This window comes from Pipistrellus kuhlii, unplaced genomic scaffold (genome assembly GCF_014108245.1).
Source record: "Pipistrellus kuhlii isolate mPipKuh1 unplaced genomic scaffold, mPipKuh1.p scaffold_m20_p_10, whole genome shotgun sequence".
Lineage (NCBI taxonomy): Eukaryota > Metazoa > Chordata > Mammalia > Chiroptera > Vespertilionidae > Pipistrellus > Pipistrellus kuhlii.
In genome coordinates this window covers 17,777,558-17,797,146 of record NW_023425405.1, presented here as the reverse complement: position 1 = coordinate 17,797,146, position 19,589 = coordinate 17,777,558, and the positions used below count along the sequence as shown (strand labels likewise).

General features: G+C 41.6%; 1 protein-coding gene across 2 annotated transcripts in view; it reads left to right on the top strand.

The window, feature by feature from the left end:
- DGKI (diacylglycerol kinase iota) overlaps nucleotides 1-13,326 on the top strand; it is a 375,198-nt gene extending 361,872 nt beyond the window's left edge. For both annotated transcript variants that reach the window (XM_036428029.2, XM_036428022.2), the window contains 4 exons: nucleotides 464-584; nucleotides 6,443-6,479; nucleotides 8,121-8,220; nucleotides 10,847-13,326. In XM_036428029.2, the coding sequence (XP_036283922.1) occupies nucleotides 464-584; nucleotides 6,443-6,479; nucleotides 8,121-8,220; nucleotides 10,847-10,963 (375 nt within the window). In that variant the 3' untranslated portion in view covers nucleotides 10,964-13,326. The remainder of the gene's footprint in view (nucleotides 1-463; nucleotides 585-6,442; nucleotides 6,480-8,120; nucleotides 8,221-10,846) is intronic.
- Nucleotides 13,327-19,589: the final 6,263 nt, after the last annotated feature.

The window sequence follows — 19,589 nt, the reverse complement described above, 5'->3', positions numbered from 1 at the left end:
AGGTTCATTAGAGATTAAAGAAAAACTAAGGAACAGGAAAGGAGTTTCCTACCAGACACCACACTAATCCTACCTATAGATTTAATTATTCTTTCACTCAAGGAAAAGCTGAACCAAAGTAGGAAAACTTATTCTCTCCTCCACTCTCCACTCCCTTGGAACAGGGACCACTGCCCAGACAAGAAAAAGAAAAAGAAACAAGGAAAAATAAGTGATTCAGTATATTTCCATTTTCTTAAGATGTTCAACACCTGTATGCCCTCTCGGGAGTCAGTGAGACACTGGCCATCTGTTTGAGTTATCACACAATCGAGGAAGCTTACTTCATCTCTCTGCTGTTTCTGTGTCCTCTGAGCTAGACACATTTGTGGTTTGCTGCATTGTTCTTATTTTATCACCAGTGAGCTGTTTTCCTTGTTCCGGCCTCGGTCTGAGCTTCTTTTTTTATCTGTCTCTTTTTCAGCTAATAGAAAGCTATAAAAATGGAGGCAGTCTGCTAATTCAGGGACCAGACCACTGTTCACTCCTTCACCACGCAGCTAAAACCGGCAACGGGGAGATTGTGAAATATATCCTTGATCACGGTGAGTAGGCGCAGGATCACTTACCCATGGGACAGATTGAATTAGGAAGTTGCCTTCCACCCAGGCCGTCTTCAGAATGGTGGAAATGCTCTCCAACTGCTAGCTGACTCTCTCTGATTACTTGAGACAGGGGTATTGTAGTAGGCCATTCACCCATGGGGTACCCTTAACCAGTCAATGAATAGAAATAATTTTCATATCAAGATCATTACAGGGTTTTTGGGGGGTGTATTAATTAAAAAATAATGTAAAAAAAACAACAACAATGCAGCTGGATAATATGCTTTATTGTTTGGGGAAGATCTTTTATGTTTTGAGAAGTTAACTGGTTGGGGCAAGTAGCTAATCTATACTAGTATTTGTAGCTATTCTTTCTGAGGCTTAATGAGAGTACTTATCCTGTCTTTTTAGTTTTTTTTTTTTTTTTTAGTTTGTTTTTTTTTTTCCTCTCTAAGTCTCATTCATCTTTTCAACTCAAGTCACACTTGATTCTCTTGGAAACGTCTGGTAGCCTCACGTCCTCTGCGGCAGGACACGCTCACCTCCCAGGCAGCTTACTGCATCTCTGATTTGATGTTATATCATTTGCTGGAAGCAGCTTGCAGTTTTTAGCATCTTCCTCTAAAAGCCCTTCAGAGGCATAAACACGTGTTGAATACCATGTCTTGACCATTCGTAACAGCTTTTCTTCTTTATAGTGTTTCTAGGACAAAGAACAGGAATCGGGGGGTGGGGTGGAGGGGTCTGCCTGGCTTCGCTGTTTCATAGGAGAGAGTGGAATAGTCTCTAGCTCTGAGAGATCCTGGAAGCTTTGCTGTGAGCCCTAGCAGTGAGCCTGTGGCCAGCCCACTTTGCATCCAAATTCGGCCTGTAAATAGAAAGCATAGTAGACATTCAGACGCGTTCCCGTTCTTCTTTTAATTCAATTTAGCAAACATCTTATTTCATTCATTCAATCATTCAACAAATATTTGTGGGGTGCCTAATAATAACTACATGTTGTAGGCCGGTACACACATACAAATAAAATGCAGTCGCTGTTTTCAAGCAGTTGCAGGCTAAAGAAAAAAAATATCATTGTAGGCATAATTACATTTAAAACAGTTGCATAGATGTTTAAGTCATATTGCAAAGCTACAAACAGAAAACACAGTTACCATTAGCAAGCGCACTTCTATGCCAGATGCTTATACGAAATACATCACCGAATCTTTACAAAGGGATTGTAAGGTTGCCATCTTATTGGTGTTGATTTTTTGTTTGTTTGTTTGTTTGTTTGTTTTTTCATTTTCTTTCATACATATAAATTTCAGACAGAAAGGGAGAAGGAGAGAGAGATAGAAACATCTTTGATGAGAGACAATCATCAATAGGCCACCAGGGCCAGACCAGGAATCAAACTGTGACCTCCTGGTTCATAGACCCACACAACCACTGACCCATGCAGGCTTGGCTCTAGTTGCTGTCTTTTTCGTCATTCTCAATCTTTTCTTCCTCGTTTGCCCTTTGCCCAATGAGATTGAGGGCTTGTTTGCATCCTTAGGCTATTTAATACCCACGTGCCCTCTTGGAGTTAGGTGAGCCACTGATACCTAGCTGAGTGATAACACAGGTTAGGAACCCTCTCTCCCTCTCTCTGGTTGCTGTGTTTCCTGAAGAACTAGGTACTAGCACTTCCCCTACTTCCAGGTTTTTCTCCATATCTGTTAAACCTGTGGGCGTCTCCCTGGGTCTCACTCAGGAGGCTGTAGCCAGCTACCATTTTGACTGAATCTGTATAGAAGAGAGATACCCTGTCACATATTTGGGGCTCTCAGTTGGGGTGGCTGGGATGGCCAGGACACCTGAGTCTTTCTCTGTACCTGGTTTTTTCATCTCAGGCTTCTTCACAGCATGACGGTGCTAGGGTTTCAGGAGGGGTGAATGAAAGCTTCCGGACACCCTGAGGCTGGTCTGGAAAGTTCTCCATCCTCTCCACAGCATTCTGTTCCTCAAAACAAGTCACAGAGCAATCCCGACTGAAGGGAGGGGGGAATAGACCCCACTGTTTCATGGAAGGAGTTACAAATCAATTGTGTCTACCACCCTCCCCTACTCTCCATCTTCTTCACCTGTAAATGATGACCCTGCCTTCTCTATGTCCTGAACTACTTACTGATCTACCTGAATCCCCTGGAGTTCAGCTTTTATATCTCCCTTGGTTCTGGGTCCTAAGGTTGCTTAGCAATGATAGTTCTTTAACATCGCAAGTTCTTAAACAAGTTTCTCCTCTTTTTAGCATAAGTATGTCCCATGCAATATTTGATACATATACTAAAAACAAAGGAAAACCCTCTCCTCAGTTGAGTCTTCCCAGGGGCATGAGTGATGAGGCTTGAGATGGTATTTCTCTAATACTTTCCCCACTGTTGCCCACACTCATAGAGGTGGAGTTCCTGAGCCCAATGAGAAATGGGTACACACTTGCTTTGCCTGGCATGAAATCCAGCTAGCATGTCAGTCTCAGTGCTTTGACCAAAACCTGACATTAGATAATAAGTATCTGCTGCAAAGATTGTATCACAGGATACAGTTCTCTATCAAAACTGAAGGACACCAAGGAATTTGTTAATTCCTTCAGGGAGAGTGCTTATTTTTCCAGTTCTCTTGGTTAGATCTTGTAAACAAGTTGTTTTAATAGTTATGCTCATGAGAAAAAACTTCAGATTCCTGTAATCACCCCAAGTTCACTCACGGGCAAACAGTTCCCATGGTCACAGGAGGCAACTTATACCCTCCCTGCTTCACCATGATCTCTGATTGACTGAGAGGAAGACAGTGGAGATAGTGAAGCAAATCCATTCCTTCTGTTTGAAAATAAAACGTTATTATGCTTTACAGTCCAGGGACCACTGCCTTTTTGATGAATGGCAATTTTTCAACTTTTAGCACTATATCAAATAGTGGAAACTGTATTGGAGTTGATTTTAGTATTCATCAGCCAGATAGGCATTGCCAACTTTGTGCTTAACTTCAATCTGTTTATTTAGGAATCCAGATATAAAAATCTTTGGACATAATCAGCCTAATTTACCAGGCTCCTTAACAGCTATGCACTTTAGCTCATCTATTTTTATTGTTGTTGGCTTTAATATTTTTAGTTACTGATGCAATCTATATTAACCTGTATATGGGGGAAATCGTCTTTGCAGAATGACTCATCCATGATAAATGATAGAAACCCCTTTAAATTAGTCAGAGATAAGTACATGGGAAGCCTGGCCCTTTGTGTGCTCTATAGATAGGTCTGAGCAGTTTGGATTCACATAAACTTCTTTTAAAAGCAAAGAAAAATCTAAAGATCAAGAGAAACACTCCTAGCCTTGAAGCCTGAATCTCTTAAAGTTTTAGATTTTTTGCTTTTAATTTGGGTCAAGTCTTTCCTGTGGCTTCATATGAGTTTTAAATTTTAAAAACTGTTAAACAAGTGACCATAAAGATGCCTCGAATGACAAGGCTTCTGAGAAATCAGCGCGGCCCTTGCTTGTCAAGGCACATGATAGAAATTGTATGTGGCCTGTTTGCTTACTTGTCCTTTCTCTCCCCTCTGCTGTGTCTTCTTCAATGGATATTTATGGTGAGCCGTGGGGTCCCCCATCAGGAAGACACCCCCTGAATAGGAATCCTGGGAGATTATGCTCCCAGCCACCACATTCAGCAATGTATTTCTCTTCTAAGGACTCTTTAAAAGGGGCTGAGGCCTGGGGGCTGTGTTCTGAAAAGCCACAGGAGGCTTGAATTTTTTCCTCCTGCATCTTCTTTGGGACTTCTTGTCTCACATTCACAACATGCTGCTTTCCTTTATGAAAAACTGCAATGTGGGCATTTGGAGGCTTGAAAAGAGGAGGAGGAGGAAGAGAGCTAACAATTCCGTAGGGACAGGGTGGGGAGAGGAGGATGCAGAGGGAATCCAGCTGAGATTCCCCCAGCGGTTCCTGCTTTTCAGCTCCTTTCAACCATCTTTTTAACCATCCCCCCCCCCCCCACCCCCCGCCCCCCGGTTTTACCCTGGAAAGGACTTTTGTGTGGTTTGTCTTTTACCACCCTGCACATGTTTGCTCTTTTGTTGTTGTTTTTTCTCCCCACTCCCACCCTGTTGCCCCCTACCGTGTTTCCTGATAGAAGTCTCACTCATGCATTTCTTTTTTTATTTCAATGGCTTATTTTGTCTTCCCTGTTTCTGCCTTCAGTCTTTCTTTTCCTTCTTTACCCCCCTTTTTCTGCCTCTGGTTCCCCAAGAGAAACGACCACCATCCCGCTGGGACAGGATGACGGTGCTGTTAGAGTTCCCAGTGCCAGCTCTCCCCAAATCTGCACAGCCTTTGTCCTGGTCCGCTGGAGGATTTGGAATGGTCTGCTGGCAGCGTCAGGGAGACTAATGGGAAATGAGGTCCGAAAAGAGAGAGGCCGTGGGGAGGTGGAAGGAATAGCAAAAGGGATTTGGATGCCTTGGTGTGGGAAGCAAATTAAAAGATGCACGTGACAAAAGACACATCGTATATAATAAAGTGCAATGTGGATAAAGTTGCAACCTTAAGAACCGGGATATGCAATGGAAGAGCCTATGGAGTGGACACTGGGCAGCAGGCCTGCATTTTGGAAGGTTTGGCTACTCACCCTGCAGTTTACAGTGTTGTGTTGGGAGATCTGCAAGTTTTACTTCCTTTCCTACTCCCAAAAACACTGACATGGCTATGCCCATATTTTTCTTTCTCTTAGTTTTCAGACCATTTCCCATAAAGCACAGTCTCTTGAATCCGTGTTCCATTTATGGATCTTTCTCTGGGAAGAAACAGGAATTTGGTTGGGATCCACATTAATTTTAAAATATCATTTATCCACTCATTCGCATGAAAAATTAATTTACTCCCCCCCCCCACTGTTGAGGAAAAAATACTATAATAACAAACACTGCTAATCTTTATTATTCTAAACTAGAGGCCCTATTATTCTAAACAGTGCATGAAAATTCGTGCACTCAGAGGTTCCCTCAGCCTGACACCCCTCACCCCCACACACATATAACCATCTCTTCTATCTGCCACTGGAACCCACCTTGGCTGGCATGTCACTGCCCACTCACCAGCCTCACACCACCCCCCTCCCTCCGCCAACCAATCGTTCTGCTGTTTGGTTGATTTGCATATTAGACTTTTATTATATAGGATGTTTTATATGTATGAACACATTGCATTCTTCTTACAATAGTCCTACACAGTTAGCTCTCTTATATCTATTTGACAGGTTGTAAAAACTGAAGCATAGTGAAATTTAGTTAGTTGTCAAGACTCACACATAATATAAGATGTGGTCTCTGCAGTGAAACATGGACAACCACAATGCTGAATTGTTTGACATGAGTGTCCTATCCAGGGTTCCAGTGACAACTGGTGCAGGGCTGTGGAAGGACAGTGATTGCCTCGCTCTGAAAACTTCATGCAGAAATTTGTACCCATATCCCTTTAGTAGGGTGAAGAGTTGTTTCTGGTGCAGCTCAGCCGATTGTCCCCTTCCTCCCAAGGGAGCCACTTAATTATTTCTCACTTAGTCTATTCCAGTTGATTTTATTTCTTTGACTTAATTGAAAGCTTCTGGAAGGAAGGCGGAGACCATGCTACTCTTTTGTAGCTCCCTTTCTGCACATCTCAGCTGGTGGTGATTGGGAGATTGGTGGGGAGGAGGCAGTCCCATTATCCTTCTCACAAGTGCTCTTTCTTATGCAGCTTTCCAAGGCATTTTAATTGTAACTCTAGGTTTTTTTATTAATAGTTTTTCTAAACTTATTTTTGATGGGCATATCTTGCTTTCCTCTTGTTTAGGACCTTCTGAGTTATTGGATATGGCAGACAGCGAAACGTGAGTGTTGCTTTTTATTACATAGTCCAGATTATACTTCAGGACATAGCTAGGAGAAAAATGCCATGTCTAGGACATACAGTAGATAATTTTCATGACAGTGATAAAACATCCACTTTCTATTGCATTTATAACTGTGTGGGGCTGATCTTCTAAATCAAAAATAAAAGTCACAATAAAAGTTGATGGCAAGTATCATAATGGTTGCACCCACTGTCATTGATATTCATCGTTTAGAGGTTTCTACAAGCAATATACTTCTACACTGAGAAGACTGAGAAGTCTAAAAAAAACACATTTACCTTTTTTTAGACTTTTTATTAACTGGGGTTTGTGAGAAAATTAAGGCCTAATGCTCTCTTGCATGTAATGAAACTTCTTTGCCAAGTCCAGAATGGAATAGTGCCTATAATACAGCCACTGGAGAACTAAGAATATGATAACTCCAATCATTTTCATGATCTGAAGTTCAGATGAGGATCTGCGATGATCCCCAAACTGATGTGTGTGCTTTTTTCAGCTTCCCCCATCCCTGGGGTAGCAAAATAGCTACTGTTCTCTGAACAGGAACAAAGAAAGACTAACCATCTAACCCTGAGAGCCATATAGAACCACTAGAGAACTCCAAAGAAATTAAAAGAGATAAGAATGGGCAGGGCTAGAGTGGGATGGGGAAGAAAGTGAAAGTGGGGGTGGTGGAGGAAAAGCAGACATAAATAGAATGAAGGATGGGGATGGAGGGGAGTAGCCATGGGCTAGTTACCAGCCACCGCAGAAACTGCCCATTGCTATGCGATGCGGAGCTTGTCCACATAGGACATCCCATAGGACAGGCTGCCACTGACCCCAGTTGCCTGCTCTAAGATCTGCATTTGATTTTCCATGAAACACTTTAGCAGTAAGTATCTTTTCAGTCTTGGGAAAATCCTCCTTTTTTTTCCTGCCTATTAAAGGAGCAGAAATAACCGCTTTCTCATGCCCACTTCTCACGTGACTGCCTGGTCTCGGGCCTGCTGCCCACTGGGGACGGCTCTAGTTCTGAGCTCTTTCCCCAAGGCTCTCTGTGCCTCCCAGACCCCCTGTGGCTGCCCCTCTCCTTCCACCTGCCCCTGGGGTTGAAGCCAGTAGGTAGGCCAGAGTGAGTGCTACCCTGGTTCCTTGCAGTTGAGTTCCCAGGAGTTATTCCTGGGATGGGTCTGAGGGTCCCTGGTTCCCCATCGCTGTTCCCTCTGAGCTTCATCTAGCATCCCTCACACTCAGTGTATCCATACAAAGTGCTGTTCCCAATGTTTAGATACATACACACACACAGTTTAATAGTGCCACAGAGTCCTGCCTAGATCAAACATTAGTAGGTGACAACAAAATCGTCCAGCCGAATTAAGCAACGCTTTTTACAAAAAAAGGCTGGAGTCAGATATTGGGGTTACCTGATGACTGACTTAAGGCTCTTTAGGCTCCCCTCCTCCGCCTCCCCCAAATGGACCCTGCCTGCAGCCAGGTCTCAGCCACTAGCAGAGAAACAGCCCTTGGAGCACGGAGCATCAGCAGCAGGAGGAAACCACCCCCTCCCAGCTGCCTCCACCCCTACTCCAGCCCCCAGCCCCTTTATGGGTGGTTTCCATTTCATCTTTGATTTAGGGGTGAGACTGCCCTGCACAAGGCTGCCTGCCAGCGGAACCGGGCCGTGTGCCAGCTTCTGGTGGACGCTGGAGCATCTCTGAGAAAGACGGACTCCAAGGTAACGTGATGAGTGAGTGCAAACATCCACCCACTGGGCAGAATCGCAGGCACTTTGCCTTCCCTTGTGCCCACGGCAGAGGCGACCTTTCTGTGCCTATGGAAGTGCGGGGGGCTTTGGAAAAAGGAGGAAAAAATAAAGTGCTTCATTTAGAGAAACTGCAGTTTAAATGTATAAGCACAAAGGGAGGGTGTGTGCTCGCCTATGGGGCTTTAGAAACCTCTAAAGGACGCGCTGGCCTTGGGACTTGGGGTTCTCCTGCCAAAAGCCAGCAGCTTTGCTGCAGTGAGGGGAGATCCGAAGCTCTGGGAGAGGGGTCAGGCTCATGTTCACAGACTTTGACCTGGCCTTTGAGAAGACCCTGTGGGATTTCTCCTTCATCTGCTTAGCCCAGGGTAGCTTTACATCTGTGGCTTATGCGGCCCCATTTTGGGGTGCCAAAGTGATTTCCAGTCACTTCCAAGGTCGGAGGTCAGGCTGCACCAGGAGTTATTTCAGTTTACAGAGAGCAGTCAAGGAAAGAGCTGGGAGCTGGCATAAAGGAGGAGGGATAGCTGAGTAGCACTGACCTTGAGAGAAAGTAGCCTGTGAGAGAGAGCAGAGTTAATACCAATCAACCCCCTAGAGGAGCCTGATCAGCTCTGAGAATTTTCAAGCAGCCTGGGGAGACTCCAAGGAAAGACAAGCCACTTAACACAGAGGGTGGCAGAGAAGAATCTGAATATATGTAGATGAGGACAAACAAAAGATGGCTGGAGACCTGGCCCCTGAGCAGATTGCTCTCTAAGTTTCCATGTATGTGTGTGCATTTTTCCAGATCACAAACAGCTATATTATTTTTATGATTATAAATAGAATTCATTCTCACATAGAAAACTTGAGCCATGCAAACAATATAGGAAAGTAGAAATAGCTAGAAAATTCTACACTCTCGACCAATATGTTAATTTTTAATGATCTCACTTCACATGTAAATAAGTCTATTTTTCTTTCTCATTATTTTAAGTTGTTAAAGTCAGACTGTACATGCTAGTGTATGACTTAAGTTTTCACCCAATATTATGTTCTAGAGATCTTACCATACAAAGCACTATTCCTATGCTTCATCCTTTTCAGGGATCTGCTTTTACGTTTTTGTAACTTGATGCTAGGTGAGAGAATCACATATAATCATCCTGACTGAATCTACTGGGATTTTTTGGAGAGAAGCAATATCTTTTAATAGAGAACAATTCCTTTTAAAAAATATCAAAGGCCCACTTTTGTCCATCTCCCTGAATATTTAGAAGCTATATTAATTTCAACCTCATTAACATTAAAGTAAGGACAAGATAGTCTATTAATATCATAAACAAGTGGGATGAAATTATGATAGTAATGTTAAGCTAGTGGATAAATATTAAATCCCAACAAAAGTAAAATTTTAGAAAGAGCCCAGAGCCAGTTATTTCCTTTTTATCCTCTGCCCTGCATACTCCTAGAAGCTACTAGGAATAGACTTAATGGAGGTTGACACTATCCATTGTGTTAACTGATCTGGAGGCTGAAGTTTTTGATAATTTTTGTTATACTTGTGTGCCTGTATGCATAGAGCTATTTCCTTAGTACAATGATCATGCCTCTACCTTTTCCTTAGAACTTAATATTACTTATTTAAATAGATAAGACTATATTATTAAACAAAAATTAGAAGTTTCAAGGAGTGTCAAGTAATATCCAGAAGTATTCAAAAGAATGAGATCTTTCCTCGATGTACTACTGATTTCCATTCATTGACCCCATTCAAAAATATCATGTGTATGTGTGTACTTACAAATAAGTATATAGCATTAAAATAGGCTGCAAGACATTATATAATCATTCAACATGATGCAGAAGAATTACATAAAAATGTTCGACATATTATTAAGTGAAAAGCATGTTAAATCACAGTGCATAAATAAGTATGGTTTAATTTTGATAAAAATAATTATGTATAGAGCTATAGAAAAAAAAATAGTTATTCCACAGAAGGTTAACAATGGTTATCTTAGTGTTCTGGAATATATTTTTATTTCTTTTTTATGCTTTTCTACTTTTCAAAGATTTCTTTAATCAACACCCATTAATTTTATAGTCAGAAATTAACTCACTCTTTGGAGAGTGAGAACATCCTAATAGGGGAGAGAATCTTTAAAAGCAGCAAAGAAACCTTTTTAGATTGTTCTGACGGTCCCTTGCTCTCAGATTCCGCTGGTTGCTCCCCAGAGTTAGTATAACAGAAAGAGTCCTAAACTAGAAGTCAAATGCCTGCTTCCCTGTTTGTCTGGTTAGTACTTTCTATACACCAGCTTCCAGAAAGGACCCGGGCTCCAGAACTCACTGTGCTGCCGTTTCCCGCTGCGCAGTTAGACTCTGGTCCTCTGCTTTCTTAGGGGGAAACCCCACGTGTCCACAGTGTTGGACTCTTTCTCTTGAGCTTATGTATCTCACTTCCATCGGGTAATAGATTGAAAAGTGTCTTGTGAACTCTAAAAAAAAAAAAAAGATCCTTACAAGTGAGTAATCTTTGAGTATCTCTGTTTCTGTGGATCTTAAAAAAAAACCTCACCCCAGGTGTGTGTGTTTCTTTCCTTTTTACCTGCAGGGTAAGACACCTCAAGACAGAGCTCAGCAGGCGGGGGACCCTGATTTGGCTGCTTACCTAGAAAGCCGTCAGAACTATCAGGTCATTGGCCATGAGGACCTGGAAACCACTGTTTGACCCTGGTAGATGGGCAAAGAGAACCTGAACGAGCATATCACCTGGGCCCTCCCGGCGATCGGGAAGCTCCCCTGGAAGAAGCTGATGGAATCCATAAATCTGTCTCTCTCCTGCAAGCATCTGAGGCCATGCCACCGGTTTTTAAGGGCTACCGAGATGTACAACAGAATGGAATAGCCCGCAGAGGACGAGGCAGGATACCTGGAGATGGGTGGAAAATGAGTTCCACAAAATTTGATCTTTATTGCTTCCAGCCAGTAGCATGAACTTCTGTTTTCACCTGTATCATTTATTTTAAAGATTCAAAGGATGTTCCTATAAATGGCAGTGCTCCCTTCTCCCCTCTGCATTCACCTTCCCCTGTACCGCACCACTTTGCCTGTAACTACCCAGAAAAAAAAAAATTGGTTACAATCTGTTCTCTCTACATTCAGTCTTTGAAGACCACAAGACTGTCTGAAGGTCTTTGAAACCCTCTGGTTGTCCTGCAGAAGTGTAACTGTAAAACTGCTTCCATTTCCAAGACTAAATAGACCAGGATGACTTAGTTTTTTTTGCATGTCACCCCTCCCTGCCCATTCCTTTTTCATCATCTGGGAGCTGGGAGTTGCCACATGGATAACGTCAACGTGTGCATTGTATCTCTGAGGTATGGTGAGGTGGCATGGGAGTCTCCTGTTCTCGGGAGGATCTCAGAGACATAACCCAGGGTTGGCCCCATTTGCGGGCCTGTTACTGATGGCCTCAAAGGTCAGGTTCAGCTTGGGCTGTTTGCACAGCTCCGTACTGCCCAGGGGTAGCCATCTTTGCCTTTTGCTGCAATAGAGGTGAGCCATGGACTGAGCCACGGCCCCGTAGCTAGTCTGCAGAAGCACTTAACTTTAAGTGCTGTTTCAACTGCGGAGCAGAAAACCGCGTGTGGGAACTGTGGCTACAGGAAATGGAGCTCGGTGCCAGCGTTCACTTCTAGGCTTCTGTGAGTGATAATGGAAAGCAGGCTAATGGACTTGAAATAAAACAGCAGAAGCGAAAGTAGCAACACATGTCAAAATAACTCACTTAAGTAAGAAAACAGTCGCTGGAACTTTGCACAGAGGCTAATGAGTACAGACGCTTGGGTACAGTGGCGAGAGGGGCCCGTTTAGGTTTTCCTTCTCAGTTTCTGGTTTTCATTACCCCAAGTTTGCCCTACGCCAAGGACAAAGCCTTGCAGTGTGAATTCCCCTGCCAGACTTCCAGGAGGCGTGGCCCTTTCTGATGGATGCCTCCACCTCCTCCTGGTCAGCTCCCAAGGTCATACCTGGTAGCACTGTAGCCCCATTTTACGTGTACGGGGTAATCTATTGCTTTCTCTATCTTCTTCTACCAGAAAGTTCTTAGTACAAACCTCTGTGCGAGTGCAGCCAGGAATGTTTCTCTGGCAGTGGGATTGTAGCTTCTCATCCTGCCACAGATCGGTTGAAACTTACAGGTACTTCTATTAGGGACATTGTGCCAATTACAATAGTAGGAGACGAAGCCTTCTAGCTTCTGGTGAAAATGTCTACATGGCGTGGGTGTAGGTCAGAAATGGCAGTGGGTGATCAGGGTTTCGCTTCACTCTTATACATAAGCATCATGCTTTCTTACTATTTCTGCATGTAAGCACATATGATCATTTCTCTATGCTTAATTTAAAGGTCCAGCAGCGACGTGCTGCTGATCTGAATCGCATCTTGGTCACCCATCATTTTGAAAGTACAAAGATGATATACTATTAAGTAGGAATAACCTCTCAGTGGATGGGGCTTATGTCTCTCCCTCGTCGTTTTGAAACCAAACGGCTGGCATTATTTTCAGCTGTGGGAGGAAGGGTTGGTTGCGGGCAATCTATTCCCATAGATCAGTCTTAGAAATGGAAATATATTTTGGGTTTTATGGTGAGGGGAGGAGGCACTGCAGTAGATTGTTTCCAGAAGCTGGAAAAAATTATGCTCAGGGAGAATTTAATCACTGGGCTTCTGCTAGGAGTTTTTCAATTGGTGGGACTGTCAAGGAGATGTTGTGATGACAGAAATATAATCCTTCAAACAGACTGAAATCTGGCTTTGGATGGTGCCTTCCATTCCTTAGACTGAGCCAAACACTTGGCCACGCAGTCAGTTACCCAGCTGCCATTGTTGGGATGAAGGACTATTTCCACCAACTACAGTACCATCTCATATTTCTCTGTAATGCTTCAAAGCAGCCCAGAGAAAATTTAGGGTACATGTGGCTAGGGGCCAATTCAAATAACTCCAACTGAAGTAACAAGTCAACCCCTGGAATGAAAATTGATGATGTACTGACTGCTGTAGGAGTCTTGGAACATTTGGAAATGGTTCAAAATTTTTTAAAAAAAGTCTTTGAGTCCTACATTATTGGTGGAGAACGATATATGACCAAGGAAAATATCTCTTTAAGAAAAGCAAACACCTCTAGGACTTGGACTTAAAAAAGAAACATTAAAAATGAGCAAAACAGTTACATATTTAATGGCTTCAATATTGCATCTGCTTCCTGTAGCATTTTATTTTTTAATTGAGCATTGCATGGGACAGTCCTGGGCTTAAAAAGAGTGGAGGGCCCATGCTCCAGGAATTTTCAACTCAACTTAGGTATTTGGTGTCCCCCTTTTAATGGCCCTCAGGAAGAATAGAGGCAAAGAGGCCAGCCCTGGTCTGAAAAGCCACATTTACAAGACATAAAACTATATGCCTGTAGAAATATCATTTTCTACAAAACCTACTGAGACTACTGCTGAGAACGGCCAACATTGAGTTGACATGAGTTGGGCCCTGCCTGCCTTTGGATTCCATGTTTAGATTAGCCTGGTAGAGGGATGAGAAATGGAGCATTATTAAAAGGCAACATGATAATCATTTCTGCAGCCTTATGTTCCAGTTTTACACAATAAAATAGAACCCAGTTAAGCATTGCTTTGTCCCAGTCAAGGGCGTGATAAAGCACAGAAGCCAAGAAGGAAATAAGCACCATGGCTGGGGATTTCTCTGTGAGTGCTCCAGTTACCTCCACAGAGGTCACACCCTAAACCCGATGCAATTCCCGAAACCGAATGGAGCTGGCAAGCACAGTCGTGAAATGAGTGATGACTGATGGGAATCCTCAGGACCCCCACGGCTCCCCGTCTTTTCATAATCGCTGGCTTGGGTGCTTAGGCAGATCTGTTTGCCTTGAAAGATACTCAACAGGTAGTTAATTTTCATTTGGACCAAGTGACAGTTTCTTTGCTTAAAGGATTTCTGAATTTATTTGCTAGATTCTCAAAATATCCAGGTCATGGAAAATGTGGGGCAGCAATTTTATTTTTTCACATGCCAACTTTATTTAAAAAATATATTTTTTAAATTGTGAAAGTAGAACCTGCTTTTTATAAAAGGTTCGAAGACCATGGATGAGTATTACAGGCAGAGCCATGGGTATAGTGACTTCTGCCCCACTTTCTTGAGATCAATAGTATTTACCTGATAAACATATAGGCATTGCCACTTCTATGTCATATCAGTAGTACCTTGTGCATAAGCTAGCCCACCCCAAACACATAGAAATATATTTGTACACATATATGTGTAGTATGTATACTATACACACATATATTACATAGGTTTAAAAAAGGGAAAACATTTAGAAGCAACCTAATCATCTGTATATGTATAGTTATCACCAACAGGTACCAGGGAACTTCCATGTACTCGTTGTTTCTACTGTGACTAAGCTTAGTTTTATTACTGTATGGAACTTCAGTTGCACATGGTATTTGCTGGTGCCTGTGCCATAAAACCCATGACCAAGAGGTCTTGTCATTATTTATGGTGCCTTCCATGAAGCATGAAACCTATCCGAGCTCAGAAACTTGTCCAGGCTATTGTGGGGCTCGAGTGGAGAGTTTCTTTCGAGGTGATGCGTGCACACTTTGCCAAGCTGAGTTTCAGGACTGATAGTAGGTTGCCTCCTGACACTGAATTAGGACAGGCTATTGCCAGGAAGGTGTAGTAACTTGGATGTGGGCTGGAGTAGCTTGGCTTCCTTTCAGTGGTCATAGCTAATGAAATCACTGAAATAGCATGATATTTTATGTAATTGCACTATTTCAAGGTAAAATTGATCATTGTGAAAATGACTCATCATAACCATCAAGTAAAACTACCAATTACTCTCCTTAAATGGATTATTTTCATTTTGGAGGAAAAAAAAATAAGTAGGACATCCATTAAACAAGAGAGTTTTCTAACTGAGCTTAAACATTTATTTGCTCTAAAACAGTTTCTGCACATGTTTTATAGGACCATCTCTGAATCAGCTTTCTCATTCTCTGAATTCCATATTCAGCTGACTGGAAGTCCTAGAGTTTCTTTCTCTGCCAAGCCTCTTATTAGCTTTGACGCCTCATCCCTTTTCTGGGTCCTGGTCATCACTCATCACTAGTCCTTCCAATTGTCTGACCATGCTCCCAGACTTTCTGCCTCTACCTTCAATGAGTTTTTCCATGTACATTCCCAAATCCTCCTCAGCTATTATGCTTAAAGTGGATCAAAATGAAATCACGCTCTGGGACAAATATCCATTTTGCCTGAAGGACAAATAAGTATCCACTGACTTAATGATCTTACAGAATTCCAGCCAGCCTTATTCTGAGAAGTAATCTGCCAGAGAGGTTTAGCAAATTTTAGTTTTAGTCACACCAGGGGAGTCCACAATTATGGCAACTTCTTCCACATAGAATGATGTAAATAATGTGCTCCTTTGAGGTCACCTGAATGACTGTATTACACATAGGTTATGCCCCTGTGACTATCTATGGATTCTAGGCTATCTCCCCATAGTGGAATGAAAATCCTGAAAATAAGATTCTAAGCAAGGAGATGTACCCTAGGACCACCTGCTCTCCGAGGAGACTAGGAGTCACTGGATTGGTCCCAAAAAGAAGCAGAAAAAAAGAATTGAAGGCTGTTGAAGCATTACTTATTTTTCCTCTTTTTTCCCCATCACTAGTTATCCCCACCCCATCTTCCACCTCTAACTCTTCCTGCAAATATCACACTGTTGCTCGTATCCATCCTTGAGTTCTTTCTCTTTTCTTTTTTGTCAATCCCTTCACTGCCTTCCCCCCACCAGGGCTGTCCACCTGCTCTCTGTCTATGAGTCTGTCTCTATTTTGCTAGTTTAATCATCTTTGTGAACCAATCGTACCTTTGTGCATTTAATCATTCATTTTAAATATGTATTTATCACATACTCTGATGCAGGCACCATACTAAGGACCTAAGAATGAATACAAGAAACAAAACTCCATACTATGGATCTAAGAATGAATTTGAGAGACAAATTCCACTGGCGGAAAACCCCAGGGTCCTTGGGGAGCATGCGCTGGGGACTGAATCAAGGCTTTGTTGTGCTGGTCACTCATTAGCCAGCAATGTTTTACTCCTATGAAATAGGAAATGAGAATAATAATAATCAAGAGGATTATATTTTGCATTTTTTTTCCTTGGAGTCTTGGTACTGTTCTTAAAATTGTATTTGAAACCAAGACTTTAGAATGAAACTTAGAAACACTACTAAAATGAGAGCTAAAACTCATTTATCTTATATAGCAAGAACATCATTAGAAACAATAGGCAAAATTTGCAGTAGGTTTGGATTAAATATAAAGAAGATGAAGTATAAATACTGTCAAATGGTAGAGTGGGCTTCGTTACAGAGTTATAGATTTGCAGCCAGTGGGGATATTTAAACTGGACATACGACCACCTTGAGGGATGTTGGGACTAGGGACCTGTGATCTGAGGGAGCTGGAATTAGATTCTGTGAGTTTTTAAGTTTTTCTTTCAAAAGGACTTTGTAAAACGGCAGGATTTCATTTGAAAAATTTATGAACATCTTGACTTCTAATCTTTGGAACATCACTTTGTGAGAAGATTTAAAGTTTGCGGGAGAATGACCTTTAGTTATAATTTAAAACATGTTTAAACCAACTAAGCATAACTATGTGAGCTATTGAAAAGAAAACTTACTCCAAAGTACTGTGGAGCTTTGTGAACTTTGATGAGTATTCCTAGGCATCTTTAAGTCCTATCAGAAATCTATTTCACTGTCTGTCCATCTAATAGAAAGATAAGTGCTGTGATTTGATATTCTTAGAATTAAATGTAACTTAATAGAACCACAGAAGAAAACTATGCCCAAAAGATATTTGGAAGCCAACTCTATGTACTTGAAAAGCAATCATGGAAAATGCCTTGGCTGATGATTCTAGGTATTCTCCAGTTTCCAAAGTTTCAATATTTTGAGCCAAATCGCATCTGAAATTTGAGCTTTAGGTGGTGGGAACAACTCACTTCCAATCTTTAAGTAAAACATGTAATTTTCAATATAAAGTACCTTAAATTTATACTGTTTATTATAACAATTTTAGTATTTTTAAAATGTTAACCCTTTAGCATTTTGATGTTTGTTTGTTGATACTTTTAGGCTTCATTGCCAACCCATAAGGTGGATGATACTGATAATACATTTTGGATGAATAAATGGAACATCAGAACAGTGGATTCACAGCTTTGTATCATAATTGGTAGAATTGCAGCCCGAACTATGATCATTAGAAACTACAGACTCACATGCATGCAATAGGTGTTTTTTAAGTAAATAATTTATCACCATTGCCTTCTATATTGTATTATATCAATCATTCTGATTTCCATAAATTAGAAGAATATTTACCTATGACCCTACAGTAAAAGTTGGTTTAAACTGAAAGGGAATGTGAAGTTACAAACTCAGATGTTTTCTATCAGAGACTTATCATCTTGGATATAATCAAGGTCAAAAAAGGTTAAATGTTTTGGTACCAGGGTGGATTTCACAAGAAGAAATTAACATTGAAAATTACTTACTGGCATTTCTACATCTGTGAATCTCAGCATTTAAAAAAGTTAGTACTGCAGGTCCTTGAATAATGTTTATTTCAATGTTGTTTTGTTATCACATTGATGAGATGCCATAGTCTGTGGTAAAGTTGGTTTCATTATACATGGTTTCACTTAAAGTCGTTGAACCTATCATTGATGTTAAGTGAGGACTTACTGCATTGTTTTCTCTCCCTGGCAGTCACTATTGGAATGATGCTATTTCATAATGGTGCACCAAAGAGCCTTGAAATGGTCTTTTCACTCAAGACTCTGTAGCTCTAAATCTGACTGGGTTTGCAAACCTAAGTGTGTTGTCCACAGTCCCATACAAGGAGGCCTAATATGCCTGGTGGAGTGGTGGCGTTGTGTTGTACCTGAAGTGGAAAAAACAAACAGGCCTGAGATATTCTTCCATTTTGAATCTCACACTCTACCAGGCATCTCTCTGGGCAGAGAGGTGAACATGTAAGGGAGTGATGTTTGATCTGGAAAGAAGCTACTGTTAGATTAGAATAGGAATGTTCGGAGGAGACAAGTAGAACTTGTTAGATTCAAGTTCAGTATGGCAGCTGATTTGCAGACTAAAACAAGGGCAGAAAGACCAGACACAGGATGAAAAGAGGTAGCTTTAATACTTATAGAAAGATTTATTTTTTTCCTAAATAATACACCCAGGAAAAATGGAGTGGGCTTTCTAAAAAATAAAGGGGGCTTATAGCAGCTAGTATTTCTTCTAGTATTAAAGTGAAAATTGAACAGCTGAATCGGGGATTGTGTAAAAGCAGTTTCTTAATTAGAAGGTAGCTTGGACTAAAAGACTTCTGTGATATTTTCCAGATTTAGATTTCTATGACTTTAGACTGGGACACAACTCAATTAGTACCTCCTCCCCTTCCTTTCTCACCTACACCCCTCCCCTAGTTTCCTGCCATCTAGATGGCAATGAAAATGTTTTTGTTTAAATTGGGCTATAATTGTTTTGTTTTGTTTTAAATATAGACTTTTATTGATTTCAGAAAAAGGGGGAGAGACAGAGAGACAGAAACATCAATGATGAGAGAGAATCATTGATCAGCTGCCTCTTGCACACCCCACACTGGGAACTGAGCCATGCTCTGATCAGAATCGAACTGTGACCTCCTGGCTCATCAGTTGATGCTCAACCACTGAGCCACGACAGCCAAGCTAGGTTACAGTGTTAATTGCCCATCTTTCCTTCCACAATGATTGGGCCTGAGTCTTGCATTTCAAGTTGGCTAAATGGGAGAGGGAGTCACTCTTGAGGCAGTCTGAAGAAGTGGGCTTATCCCTAGAGTCTAGCTCAGGGAGTTGCTTCCAGCCCTGCTCCCTCACCCCATTCCTTGCCCCTGGCTTGGGAAGATAAAGGAAGAGCAGAGTGATGAGGAAAGGAAAAAAACATTCTCAAGAGCAGTACAAGAATAAGGCTCTAATCTTAACACAAATTGCCATGGCAACCCATAAATAAATAATATATGCTCTCAGCCAACTTTGATCCTCATGAAAAGCAAATCCAGAAGATATTAAGAAAAGACTGAAGTTGTTCAGAGTGGCTTCAAGGGGTATAATTATGAAATTTTCAATATATGCACCTTAGAAGAATTAGATTATGTATGGAATTTAGGGGAAAATAGGGCTCCGTTAATTGAAGAACTTTCTAA